General features: G+C 43.3%; 1 protein-coding gene across 1 annotated transcript in view; it reads right to left on the bottom strand.

The window, feature by feature from the left end:
* The window catches only part of rptor (regulatory associated protein of MTOR, complex 1), a 146,553-nt gene extending 137,038 nt beyond the window's left edge, over window positions 1–9,515 (bottom strand). Inside the window, 2 exon segments of the mRNA XM_080847984.1 lie at window positions 6,414–6,588; window positions 9,130–9,515. Of these exon segments, the coding sequence (XP_080704110.1) occupies window positions 6,414–6,581 (168 nt within the window). The 5' untranslated portion in view covers window positions 6,582–6,588; window positions 9,130–9,515.
* Window positions 9,516–15,145: the final 5,630 nt, after the last annotated feature.

The following is a 15,145-nucleotide window of genomic DNA, read 5'->3' as shown; positions in this document are numbered from 1 at the left end:
AGAGATATATAAAGACAAAAGAAGGATTTCAATTAATTGGGTCCACTTCTAGGCAATATTATGGGTCATAACCAGTAGAGAAGTAGAGCTGAAGTGAAGCTGAATATTTTACTGAGTACTATGTCCACCACAGGCAGTTAACCTTGGCTGTGCTGTTCTGTTCAGTCGGATCATGATCCAACAGAAGCAAGCTGTCAAAAATGGCGGTTTCAAAGAACTATCTCCTTTCTCTGGCGGTTGCAAGCAGTTCCTTTCTGAAGGTTCCTAGCCGGCTTCTTCTGCGGCGTTTGTGCAGGTGTGCACCGCCAGTACGGCCCAGGGACTGGGGTAATGGACCCCGTGATGAGGCTGCAGCCACCACAACAAACACAGAACATCAGGTAGCCCTTAACGCCTCCCTGCCTCTCAGCAACCACACTTCCGCCTCAGCACTCAGCCAACTGTGAAGAGTCCGTAATAACTGGGCCATCCTACATCTGTACATCGCTATGGTAACACCACAGACTGCAAAAATGGAAGCCAACTAATCACTGGGAAAGAGAGGGAATACAAAGTTAACTACAACTTTGAGCTGACACCCAGGCCTGGGTGCATGTTAAATCTAATATATTATTAGATTTAACATGATTTATCTATATGTATTTTATTAAACATATTTAAAAGCTCAAATATAACACAACTATTGTACCATTCACAGGAAATATGTTATTGAGGCTTAAAAGAGTTCAACAATTGAAAACTTAAAAGCAGCTGGTGCGGAGGCTCTTGTTCGTGCGGAGAGACCTCCTGCACAGACACACGCGCACACACACACACACACGCACACACAAACACACGCACACGAACAGACACACACGCACACCCACGCTATGATGAGGCCTTGGTCATGCTTTTGGCTCTGTTAGAAGTGAAAAAAAGATATGCCGAGTTGACAGCTCCTTCACATGCAGAATTGGAACATGCTAAATTTCACTTCCTCTCAATAAGAGAAAAGACATCTGCAGTGGCTTTCTAGGCGATGATCTGAGAATGAAAGAGAAGCTGAAATGATGCTGTGTCTCCAATGACCAAACAGGACCCCATTACAATCCTTTTCACTAAAGCAACAGCTAGTAGGAAAGCTTCTGGCGGACCAAGCAAAATGCCAAAGACATCAGTGTGAAGGTCAAAGGAATTAAAAGTTCCAAAAAATGAACCACCACATAATCTTGCAATACAATATGCTACAATGAGTTTCTCTCGTCTGCCTAAATCCATAAATGAAGACAAAAGACGAAAACACAAAAGCCTCACGTACAGACCCACAATATACAGGGGAATTTAAACCTTGTGAAGTGGTTCAAAGTACTGTCCAGTGATGTGTGATCTCATGAAATAGAAAGACTATACAGCCCTGTGAGGACTTACTAAGGAAACATCTGAGTCAAGCATGTGATGCCAACTGCTGCGATCAGGTTGGCAGGCTCTCCACCATCCTTTACTGGAAGAGCCCCATAGTGAAGAAAGGCCAGATCAGGCTGAAGCCAAGAGCCCAGAAACATCAATCAACCCCTAAAGGTACGGCTGGTTGGAAAGAGAGACGCTCCGTTGGCAGCAGGACTATTAAACTGAAAGGTTCGGGAGTAAGGCAGGTGATGTAGGTTTGTAGTTTGAGAGTCTTTAAATCCCAACAAGAAGGGCCTCCAGAAAGAACCCAATTAGGACCATCCATTGCTCCCCATCATTACACATGTCGCCCCACGCAAGGTAGAACACAAAGAACAGACAGTAAAGAAATATTTTACCGTTTCAACATTGAATTTTCTTTGTTCCCTTTTTTTTTGTCTGATTAAGAGTGTAATAAAATATAAAGTAGGTGTCGGACAATGATAAAGTAGTTTCTGGAGGAAACACAGCAATATTGGAAGCAGTATAACTCTTGGAGTCAGTGTCATTGGTTTCCAATAAAAACGCCTTTTTTGCCTTTTGGCAAGTCAGAATTACAAGCTGCCGAAGCCGAAATGGACAGAAAATTCGAACAGCACCCGATGTCTTCAGCCGCCTGACATATGCACCCAGGATATGTGTGTAGACTAGCCTGAGGTCTTCAACGGAAAGTGAAACTCTGAAAAAGTGTGTGGAGAGCAAACACTGGGAAAGACAGACTATCAGCATCCTTATATCCCTAAAATATTAGAATAACAAAGTATGTGGACTTCAAGAAAACATTCAAGGTACTTTGAAATACTAATGCAGCACTCGCTTACTCATAATCCATACTAGATTTTGGGATATATATATAAAAATCATATGTAAAAGATACGTATATGTATTTGTGTGTGTGTGTGTGTGTGTGTGTGTGTGTATATACAGCCGCGGAAAAAATTAAGAGACCACTTTAAAACAAATATCAGTTTTCCTTTTTTTACAATTTTTTGGTATGTGTTTGAGTATAATTAACACTTTTGTTTCATTCTATAAACTACTGACAACATTTCTACTGAATTTCAAATAAAAATCCTGTCATTTAGAGCTTTTTTTGCAGAAAAATTACAATTGGTCAAAATAACAAAAAAGATGCGTTTTTTCCAGATATTGATTTCTGATCTCTTCCTAAGTATTTTGTAGTTTAAGAATGAATATGAACTTGTTTTCTTTGCATTATTCGAGATCTGAAATCATTCCATTTATTTTGCTATTTTGACCAATTGTCATTTTTCTGCAAATAAATACTCTAAATGACAATATTTTTATTTTAAATTTGGTAGAAATGTTGTCAGTAATATATAGAATAAAACTAAAATGTTAACTTTACTTTAACTCATACCAATAAATAGTAATAATTTTGTATAATTTAATTTTGAAGTGGTCTCTTAATTTTTTCCGCGGCTGTATATATATATATATATATATATATATATATACTGCTACAGAATTCTGCAGCGATAGAAGCCTCTAGTGCTACGGAATTCCATGGCAAAAGAATAGTGAATAGCATCGTTGCCTTACAAGCAGTCGACCCAGGTTCGACTCCCAGTCAATATAACTTGTGTGCTAAATAAAACATGTGTGCTAAATACTTCATCTTTACCTCCACTAAAGCAGAGAGGACACGCCTCAGGGGGAGCGCCAGCGGCCAGAGGTGCCCGCACCAGGCCGTGCCCTATTGCCCCAGCGCCGACTCCAATGCACCGCTCTAAGATGCAGCACAGTGAGGGAGGCAACTGTTCTTTTGATCCTCTCCACCGTCAAAACACCATGTTCCCTAATGCTATGGGACGGGAATAAACCATACGGATAGAAATCTACAGATTTCTTGATCCCTGGCAGCAGTAGATATGGAAATACCATTCCATAACTTTTAAACTATGAGTACAAAATCGTCTTCTACTAACCACTTTCCCTTGTTCAATGGAAAACGTCATGAGGTCAAGGAAAGAATTCATAAGGACTTTTTCCTTGAGTACTTTCTTTCTTTTTACTTGAGGACTTGCTCATTTTGTCTTTCCAGTACACAAGCTGTCAATATGACCTAACTAAAACCACGAATACTCTGGGATTATGTTACACCTACTCTTTTCATCAATACCTCCCTGCTAATTGACTCAACATACCAAGAGAGTGCAAAGAATTAGCTTCTGATTAGAAGAAAGAAAAAAAAAAACACTTTCTTTCCATGGAATCAGTGTGAACAGCACTGACGGTTGGCAGTAGCCTTCGGTCATCCCTCTGGGGATACTCCACGATCAGACCAAACTGCCACAGCACAAGTTTCTATCAGACCTGACTGTGCTTCCCAACGTCAGCCTGCTTGTGCTTCAGGTTCAGGAATTAGAGTAGTAGAGTAGTAGAGTAGAACTGCAGAAGCCCACACATCATCTACTCAGTTCCTTCTGCTGTGTTGACAGAGTAGCACTGAGTCAACAGCCTATCTGAGGAATGGTCAGCAAGCATACACCTCGAGGGAAGCCAAGGGCATTCCATTCCTGCATGCGCGCACACACACACACACACACACACACACACACACACACGCACAGGCACGCACACGCGCACGCACACGCACACGCACACGCACACGCACACGCACACGCACACACTCAGCATGAGCTAGTTGTAATTCCAATCGACTGCCGGGGAGTGATGCCACCCTGATTTCCCATGATGCCCTACATCATTCATCCCCTCATCAATAGGGGGTCACGTGAGGGGCTTCTGAAAGCCTTACATCATTCATCCCCTCATCAATAGATGGTCACGTGAGGGGCTTCTGAAAGCCTTACATCATTCATCCCCTCATCAATAGATGGTCACGTGAGGGGCTTCTGAAAGCCTTACATCATTCATCCCCTCATCAATAGATGGTCACGTGAGGGGCTTCTGAAAGCCTTACATCATTCATCCCCTCATCAATAGATGGTCACGTGAGGGGCTTCTCTCTCTCAGCCTTTCGCCTGGGAAGTCCCTCGCCTGTGAATCCTACAGAGGCTATGCAGGCAGCAGGGCATCCCTCACAGCTTTAATTATACAATGAATATTCTTTAGCTAGTCATTTCATTAACTAACTAGCGATCTGTATTATTTGTGTTGGCATGGGGCAAAAAAATGGCAGATCGAGACAGTCACAAAGATGGTGTAAACACAGATGCAGTCTTTCACCTCGCAATGAATTACCGCAACATAATGAAGATGAGCCACTCAGTGACTGTGGACTACTCTCAGGCTCAGTGACTGTGGACTACTCTCAGGCTCAGTGACTGTGGACTACTCTGAGGCTCAGTGACTGTGGACTACTCTCAGGCTCAGTGACTGTGGACTACTCTGAGGCTCAGTGACTGTGGACTACTCTCAGGCTCAGTGACTGTGGACTACTCTCAGGCTCAGTGACTGTGGACTACTCTCAGGCTCAGTGACTGTGGACTACTCTGAGGCTCAGTGACTGTGGACTACTCTCAGGCTCAGTGACTGTGGACTACTCTGAGGCTCAGTGACTGTGGACTACTCTCAGGCTCAGTGACTGTGGACTACTCTGAGGGCAGAGCTTGATTTCCCAGAAAAAGTAATCCAGGAGAGGCCAGGCGATGAGACAGAGGTGGAGCAGAAACTGTCGTTGTGGTTTGTGGTGGTGCTGTTACCTGTGGTTAAGTCTAGTAAGGGGTACTTGTTTTATTATAACAGAGTGGTTTAACCGTAGCTTGTATTGCTCTGTGGATTGACATCTCTACATTAGACATCAGGCCACCAGTGAAAGGTTTGAGATACAGTGCAGTCAGTAGCTTCGCTTAACGGAGCCAGCGACGCAGGGGGGGGGGGGGGGGGACACCAAGATGCAGTAAAAGCAGTGTAAAGTACCTGTAACCACTCCCGTGACAAAACCCCTGACATTCTTACTTTGAGGGAGAAACTCCAGACAAAGCACAAAACAAATACCAAACAAACTCTCCTGACACCAATTGATGACAAGATGAGTGCTTCATTCCAAAAAAAACCCACTAGGGTTTAGGTTTTTTGATTCAACCGTATAATAAGTCTGTCTGTTCAGAAAGTTAAAAAGTAAGGTTGTGTTTTATTTCACTGTGCACTCTGTTTAAAGGTTTTACTTCTCATGAGACTTCCTTTTAAATGACACTGCTGATGGCAAGGACCATAACTACTCAACAGACTAATATTTGCCAGTCTGAATCAATAAAGCCTTCAGGAGCGTCAGTTCAACAAACACAACAGCGAATTTCAACGCGATTCCAATGGATTCAGAAACGTCAATGAGTTACTCCCACAAACACAAACAGATGGAAATTACTATCTGACAGTAGTCTTAGCAATCCCCTAACCACAGTACAGAGCGAATTATGCATCGGACTGAGGCTATATCAGACAGATTCAGAAGATTTAGTACTCCCCTTGAAGCACCACCAACACCAGACCAGTGTTTTGCCTCCAAGTAAAAAAAAAAAAAAACAACAAAGAACTAAACCTCTATACAGTGATGAACACAGAAACATGGCCAAGACCGTCCATAAATCCATTTGTCTTCGGAGCAGTGAAAAGATAAAAGCCTCTGATATTCTCTTTGGGATGAAAGGTGTTGTTTTAAAAGAAAGGGTGACTGATCTTAAATTGAGATGGGCAATTACATAAGGCTCAATAACTGCCAAAGGTTCCATTATAAAGTCATCACAACACAAGCCACTTCAAGAAAAAGAGTGCACATTAGTCAAAATCTTTAACTGGAAGCTCTAACAGACTTATATTCCATTTGTTTACATTAATGTCACCTGAACAGCAATAGTGAGGCTCTGTGACTGCCATAACGAGGAAAGATAGTCTCCCCATACCCATTAAATGCATGAAACTACTCTGTTTGGACCAGTTTAAAACATACGAGCCAAACATCGTCTTAACAACCCAATGGAAAAGAAAGATGGATGCCTTACCCTGTCCTTCATCCTCCAGCTCTGTGCCAGCGCCTTGGAGCCCTCGATCTTCTCCGAGTGGCGCTTCTTCATGAAGGCCAGTGGCAGGTTCCAGTCACTCATGTCGGCCTCCTCCTCCTCCGCCAGTGCCACCACAGGCGAGGCAAGTAGCTCCGCGTCCATTTTCATCAGGGCCCTGCGGTCGAAGTGACGGAGCTCAGGGTTACTGGGGTCATGAACTATGGCTCTATAATAGTTTTCTCTACAGCATTTCCTAAACCCAGCATAGTGAAGCCTGATTCCCTTGCTCCTGCATGGTGAGGCCCTACCAGTCAGCTCCTGCATGGTGAGGCCCTACCAGTCAGCTCCTGCATGGTGAGGCCCTACCAGTCAGCTCCTGCATGGTGAGGGCCTACCAGTCAGCACCTGCATGGTGAGGGCCTACCAGTCAGCTCCTGCATGGTGAGGCCCTACCAGTCGGCTCCTGCATGGTGAGGAACTACCAGTCAGCTCCTGCATGGTGAGGCCCTACCAGTCAGCTCCTGCATGGTGAGGGCCTACCAGTCGACTCCTGCATGGTGAGGCCCTACCAGTCGTCTCCTGCATGGTGAGGAACTACCAGTCAGCTCCTGCATGGTGACGCCCCCATTCACCAGCTTCTACGTAGTGAAGCCTTACTCCCCTCCTATACGCCTAGCAGTAGCCGTACTCTCCAGCTCCGGTATGGTGAAGCCACATTTCTGAACTCCTCTGGCGTCACACCTGTGGGGAGAAGCCCTGTGCTGTGCCACTGTACTGGGGCCTTGCTGCTTCAACTCAAGACAACAGTCCACAGCCTCAACACTGCCTCAAAGCCACAAGCAACCAGCAGCCGCTCACTGGAGCTAAATACCAAAGACACCTTGACATTTGCTGCATCATATTGTGCTGTGAATTGCCTTTCCTTAAGTAAACACAACACAACTGTGCATCTGAGTGGTGTTCCTAGTGATTCATATGTTGGGTAAATGCATATCAGTTACTGATAACCTGATGATAATTCCATTGGCCACTGGAGGTACTTCAAGGCAATCTAATGTACTATACCCTTCCTACCTCATGATTACAGATACATTCTTAAGGGAGGGCCCAATGGCAGTCAGGACTAATCTTTCACACATAATGAGTTACTTTCATACAGACTACATGGCTATCATCAAACATGGAGAGCAACAACATCCAAATGTATGCGTGCTTTTATATCGACCAGGGGAGATGCTTCATTTACATTTCACCTGAACAAACATAACATCTTGAACCAGATCAAACCAAAGAGGCAAAGAGCAACTGATTTGTGTCATTTAAAGGGAAACATCAGGATTTTTCAAACTTTCAAACCTTTTTGAGTCCACACTTTTACCAAGGACAATAAACATTTGAAATTGGTCCAGTCTTTGAGTGAGAATGCTAAACCTAGCAACCACAAAAGGGCTATACAATGAAATGCTACGAGACAAGCAAACATGTCAAAGTAAACTGCTTGTTTCCACCACTGACAGGCTTGTCAACGTTATTATAATGGTCTGACAACATGTAGAGGATCCCTAGAAATACACCTGCGTCTCTTTGCCTCAATAACTGTAAAGAAACGGACTGTTTATACAGTATATATGTATATATAGGGATTCTTTCCATGCTGTCCGACTCCTATAATAACTACCGATTTTGATAGTTAATTGTCCTGAGTAAATGTTTGTACCCAAAAGCATCTAAATATATGGCCCAGGTTGAAAAATACTGTTTCCTTTTAACAAATGAGTAGGACACAAGTGCAAAAAAATACAACTGTATTTACCCAAAAGATAAATGCAGTTGCTACATTCAAATTAAGTTTAAACCTTAAATTTCACAAATCTCCAACCCATTACTGTTTTTTAAAAGTCACTGCATTTAACAAATTACACTCTTCACGTGCAACCTAATGACAAAATACCTTACATTCTTTAAACAAACTCAATTCCTGCCAAATCAGGACAAACTCATTAACAGTTTTCAGCTTTAGAATTCATGGTAGGCTATTGCTCAAAGAATGCTAAGCATGCAGTTAAGTAGACACATAGGGGATTGTGAATTGCCTATAGCCTTTGACTTTAGTAGGGTCAACTGTTGACTTGTTCTCACAGTGAATTTTTGAAGAACTTTTGATCGTGCTTAAACACTTCACATTTGGTTGCAGACATTACGTTTTTCATTTCATGTAGTTAAAGGTAGGATGCCAAGAAACTTTTGCGAAGGCCAATGAAACTATGGTAAACACAGGCAACAGAATCAATGCCTGACAGACATTTAGTGACAGCCAAAACAATGCCACGTTTTACACATGCACGCCCAGCTGGACAGTAACGTAAAATCATCCACACAAGTATAAGCTTATATCACCAAGTAGGGTAACACAAGCATATATTTGCCTACCAACGTAACAGAACCATTATACACAACCCAACACTTCCCATGTCATCTAGCAAACCAACAATCGATGTCTGTCGTTTGGACCTATGCAACACCGTCAAGGAATCGCTAGCTTGGTTAGCGAGCAAGCTAACTACGAGCCCAACTGTTCTATGTGTGTTTTTAGTAGAATAAGTAATGTAAAATATCTAAGGTATTGGTAAATCGTCAGTGCAAAACCACACATGAGAACTTCATAAGGGAAAGGCATGATGTTAATGGCGCTTTTCGGCCACTGACAGAACCGGACCTTGGCGCGGCTGTTAACTGCACACCACGAGCTGGGGAACTCCTGCGTCTCCGAACGATGACAGAAGCGGTCGCGCAGATAACTCCCGTTAGTAAGTTATACGGCAGCGTCCACAATTTTTGCAAAAAGTGAAAGCCGTCAAGTCCAAGATTGACCGGAATGTGTTTGCAGGGAAATCTGCGATTGTTCTCCCCCTGTCCACTTTTCGCTAGGGGTAGGGGCTCGGATGGAGGCCCATCTTCGCACGGACGTTCTGCCAGAGCCACGCCAAGCGCTGTTATTACAAAAGATGACTCGGTCGTAGATCTCGTTTTGTGCACCCGTTGTAACCTTTCACAATCAGATGACACTGAAAATGTGCAGCAAAACGGAAATTTCTCACTGTTTCTCTGTAGAGACACTTTCTCAGCACTTGCGCAAGGGCGCCGCCATCTTGGGATTGACCCAGAATGCACTGTGGCATCCAGGGCGGGACTGAAAGTGAGGGTGTCAACAATGACGTCGCCACGTTCACTGGTCAGCTGTAGCTGGACAGTCTTGTGTCCATCACTGACATCTAAAAAAACGTATTTGACAGAGATGACCTTTCTATCACTGAAGAAAATTCGAGATACCACTGAAATGCAAACGTCCTTCATTCCCTTTGATGAGAATATAGCCTTCTTGAGGCATCCATAGCAAATTCAAGAGACATTAGCTGGTTATGGCCTGTGAGTAAACGTGTGAATTGAAGCCTGTGAGGACTTTACACCAAGCTGGATGGAACCATTGAAAATCCCATATACTTCAAAATCTTCGGTTATAAAAAATTCTCTCAATTTATCCCATGTGATGATCATTCATTACAGGAAATTGCTGCATTCCTCTATGGCGGCAAGGATACATTCTTTAAGATGTTTTTGTCTGTGTAATTTAAATTCCAGAGCTCACTGCCTATGGCTTTTCTTCCTGTGGCCCTGAGGCTTTGTGTGGCTCTAGAATACCACACTGTCCTCACTGTGGAATGTTCACACCTTTTGTACCAATTCCCATCTTCTTGCGATGTAGTTTATTTGCAGCAAAGGCAAAATACAGGACAGTCTCATACCTGCCGACATCTGTAAAATGTCTCACCCTGAACGTCCTTGCTCCCAACAGCACAGATGAATAGAACAAAAACAAGAATGTAAAAGTAAAATTCATTTTAATTGGTCTTAAATTCACGACTAATTACAGTGGGGGAAAAACTTACAACATTTAAAAAAAAAAAAAAAAGTCAACAAATATGAAGTGCAAATATTGTGAGAGAGAGAGAGAAGGGTAAGAGAGACGAGCAAGTGTGTGTGTGTGTGTAACAACGTTTTCCCCAACGCGCACTGTGCTATAGCCAGCCCCACACATCTTGCTGATGTGGATAGCGATGAAAAAGGTGAAGGTCTCACACCAAGTGGACTGAAATTTGGAAGCATATATCTTCTTCTTGAGAGCCGTTCCATCCATTTTCAGCGGCAAGTGGAGCAGAGGGGGAGAGTGCATGTCGGGCAGGGCTGTTTGGGTTGCAAGGTACCACGACACATATCCCACACAGACACTGAGAAACACCCATTTAATTTGTATCACTATGAAATCGGGGGATTAATGGGAGAAAGCGTTAAAAATAGGGACACTCACACAAAAAGTGTTGGCAGGTATGCAGTCTGATGATCCTATTGATTACAAGTCATCGTTACAAGCATGGACAGCTATATCTTTGAGGTAAATGGAGGGCTGAAAGCAAGGACAGCTACGTATATCTCTGAGGTAGATGAAGGGCTGAAAGCAAGGACAGCTATATCTCTGAGGCAAATGAAGGGCTGAAAGCAAGGACAGTTGGGATGATACCACAGCTCTCAGCCTCCATTTATAAAGTATTAAAATGAATAATATCATTACCAATCCCAACATTACCTACAGACATTACAAAAAAGACGCAAGAAAAACTTGGATAATAGATTTTTTTCTACCTTCTCTGTCCATTTAGTTTGACTCTCAAACAAAGCCAGCTCGGGGTTATTCTGCCCTTTTCCTGAGATGTGCCTGTGTAAGTGTTTGTGTTTATTGAGCAGTGTGGTGAGAGGTGTGGTGTCTCTTCAGCTGAACAGGTGCCTTTGCCTCGTCCCAGATCTCCTCTGCTGTCTGGCTCCAATCTCATCGCTCAACCAGCAGGAGCTGTGGCTCTGGCTGTGCTGAAGGAGAGAAGGAAGAAGGAATAAAAGAACAAATGAATTAACAAAAGGACTGAAAACATCCATCTGTCAGTGCGAATAGATGAGAGGCATTTGTCATCTGAAAACAAAAATAGCAACGTGTGGTTCATTTCAGCACTTTCACTTTTAAGTCTGTGGGACCATTACCTTACACAGATGGCTCAGATGATAGGCCTCTCCTTCAGAACAGTCATAATTACTCCTGCTCCATCACGGAACAAATTCTGGCTGTATTATTATTCTATATTTTATATATTTTTTGACTTTTTATTGAGATGTCTAAATTTCCTTAGTGCTTTGTTCAGATCACTATTTTTGATGTATCAACTAAACCCATCAGTTTGACAAAACATCCAACCAATAGACGATCAAATTACTGGTTGGTTCTGGTTCTGTTTGCTTTCATTGGATTAGAAACGTATACATGTAAATGACAGACATGTGACGCCATTGTATTTTAAAAAAAAACAGACCATTGGCATTCCTTATTATATTCCTTAATTATATTCCTGGCATTCCTTAATTACTGTATATAGGGCGTGCCTGGCCACCCAGTCATAAACACATCAAGCATACTCTCTTATTCTCTAAGGAACCTTACTCTCTGGGACCGTGCCTGCCACTGGCTCCTCCGACAGGGCTGGGGCTCCAGAGGGGAAGATAAATGCCTGAGCGCGGAGGGGACTGATGGCTCTCCTACTGTCTCCGCCACTTCCCTGTTTAATCTGACAAACCCTGAGGAGCACGGGACACACAGCAGCCCCCAGGCCCCTGTCCTCCCCCGGCCCCGTCCTTTCCTCTCCTCTCCTCTCCTCTCTTTTCCTCTCCTCTCCTCTCCTCGCCGTGTGAGATCACAGCTCATCAGAAAACATGAAACTGCTCAAGGGGAGGCGACACGCCGCACCAATCTCCCTCTCTGTGGCTCCCGAAAATTGTTGAGCTTGCCTGCCTTGGCGACACGAAAAGGAGCAGCAATCTGATGGAGGTAAGTTCTGGAGTCGTCGGCCTGGTGTCTAAATGGGCTTCATCTCACTGACCACATCACAGTCTTAGCCGGTTTTTATCTGGCAAGTTTGGTTCTTGCCGCCCCTATCATCCTTCCCCTTCAGGTTGGAGCAAACTAACATGATCGAAGGGGCCCGGCCCTGTGCCTGGAGCTGTTCCCGGACGACCAGCGAAGAAGGTGAGGCAGGGAGGCTCTGCAGGTTCTGATTGGCAAAGGCTCAGCAGAGAGGGCAGGGCAGGCAGCCAGAGGCAGGAGAGCTGAGGATGAGGATAGGGCACCAGCGTGGGGAGGAAGAGGCACATCACCAACAAATAACATCCATCAAGAGCTGCTCAGAGATGCAAGAGAGAACACAAGACGACAGTCCATTGCGCAGATATAGAAATGTGCTGCCCCTGGTAATGGTTCAGTGATCACATCATATGTTTCACATCAGCACTTTTTATGCTTTGAGGGGTATCTCAGTTTTTTTTCTTCTAGTACATGCATCTCCAGTGAAGGACACTTAAGTGGTCTTTTAGAAAGCCCACAAAAGTTATGACTGTGGTGTCGGCTGGCATTTGCACTGTAGTTGTGTACGAGTGTTTGTTTGTCTGGGGGCAAGTGTGTGTGTCTATGTGAGCGTGTGTGTGTGTTTGGCGGGGGGGGGGGGGGGTGGGGGATTATGTGTGTATGAGAAAGAACAATTGCCTGAAACTGTTGCAATCTTTGTGTCTGGATTTGTTTGGCTGATGCGATCCCAAACAGCCCACAGCTGAAAAAGCCTATAGATTCCAAATGAAATCTAATGAAAGTGCTGTTAATAGGATTTAAAACGCACTCACAAAGCTTTGCTCTTTCCTCATGTATTCAAAACATCACGGCCAGACTGGCTTTAAATTATGCATGTAGGCACTATTGCCCAGTCAAATACAGAGGGCCATCGATAAAGCAACAGTGACTAATGATTTGCTTTATTCAGCATTATTATTATTATCTCTCTCTCTCTTTCTCTCACTCTCCCTCTTGCTCTCTTTTTCTCTCCCTCTCTTCTGGAAGTAAATTCTCATTCCCTGTCCCACTGAACCTGCAGCACTCTTAATTTAAAGTCAAGGCTGAGGTACCAATAAATCATCTGCATCATTGCATCTCACTTAATCCCCAAACTTAATAATCACCTGGCTTATTTATTCAGGGAAGGTCCCTTCTCACCCCGGAGTCTAGCAGAACGGTGCAGAAAGAGATCCAAATCTGATATCTGACACTTCGCATAGGCAGAGGTGGGCTGATATGTACGCATGTGTGGGAAATGGGGGTTAGGAGTGTGTTGTGTGTGTGTGTGTGTGGGGGGGGGGGGGGGGTTAATTGGCGTAAATTTGGCTGGGGGGTCTGGGGTAAATGGACAGTTTGAAGTAAGTGAAAGGCTTTTTCATGGCTTTCCTTACCGCAGGGGACACCCGGGCTGCTGTTGACATGGGTAAACAGGAGACAAAAAGGGGGATATGAAATATTCAACACAGAAGAGGGGGCCTATTTTGAGGTGTGCAGAGAGCAGGTTTCAGTAAGATTATTTATGGAGGGCTGCAGGTGCATGTCCACTGGTGCAAAAGGTGAGGGTGACTGTGTCAGCAAAGAGAGAGAAGAAAGAGAGAAGGAACGGCAGAGAGAGAGAAGGAACGGCAGAAAGAGAGAAGGAACGAAAGAGAGAGAGAAGAGGTGCACTGCAAAAAGAGAGAGGTGCACTGCAGAGAGAGAGAAGGAATGGCAGAAAGAGAGAAGGAACGAAAGAGAGAGAGAAGAGGTGCACTGCAAAAAAATCTGCTTTCAAAAACAAGAAAAAAAAGTAATAAAATGGTACCAATATTGCTTAAAATAAGCTAAATTATCTACCAACAGAACAGGAAGATTTGACTTACTAAGAGTTTAAAAAAACAAGTTAAAATAGCTAGCCTCAAAGATCCCAAATATATCTTAAAACTAGGGTGGCCAGACTAAAAACAAGTACGTTTGTCAAAACAAGTAAGGAAATTGTGTCAAAATTTAGGAAATTGTGCTGAAATTTGGCAAAAGTTAGCACCATACTCTTCAAATGAGGCTATATAAGGCAATTTATCTTGAAATCAGTACAACTACACCTAAAACAAGTATATATGCCTTAATAAAAAAATTAAAAAAAAGAATTATTTCCTCAAAATGTAGAAAAATGTGCTTGTATTTAGCAAATGACAGCAACATCATCTTGAATTGAGGCTATATGCTAGGCAATTTATCTTGAAATAAGTTCAGCTTCTCTAAAAACAAGTGCATTTGCCCAAAAAACAAAAAAAATTAAGAATTCTTTTCTCGAAATGTAGAAAAATGTGTCTGTATTCAGCAAATGATAGCAACATCATCTTGAATTGAGGCTATATGCTAGGCAATTTATCTTGAAACAAGTTCAGCTTCTCTAAAAACAAGTGCATTTGCCTAAAAACGAAAAAAATTGAGAATTATTTTCTCATAACGTAGAAAAATGTTCCTATATTCAGCAAATAACAGCACCATCATCTTGGAATAAGGCTGTATGTTAGACAATGCATCTTGAAATCAGTAAAGCTATACTAATGCTCTTTTGCATTTAATCAGATAGGATAGTAGTGCGAGACAGGATGCCAGCTGGAGGGAGGGATTGAGAAATGACCGCAAGTCGGACTCGAACCTGAACTCTAACCTGAACTCTATCCTGAACTCTAACCTGAACTCTTACCTGTATCCCCATCAGACCCATTCATGGTGCAGCGTTCCACTGCGTGTGTCACAGCTCCTT

This window comes from Sprattus sprattus (assembly GCF_963457725.1).
Source record: "Sprattus sprattus genome assembly, chromosome: 1".
NCBI classification, from domain to species: domain Eukaryota; kingdom Metazoa; phylum Chordata; class Actinopteri; order Clupeiformes; family Clupeidae; genus Sprattus; species Sprattus sprattus.
The sequence above is the reverse complement of the archived record's forward strand: the minus strand, read 5'-3'. Positions and strand labels throughout refer to the sequence as shown.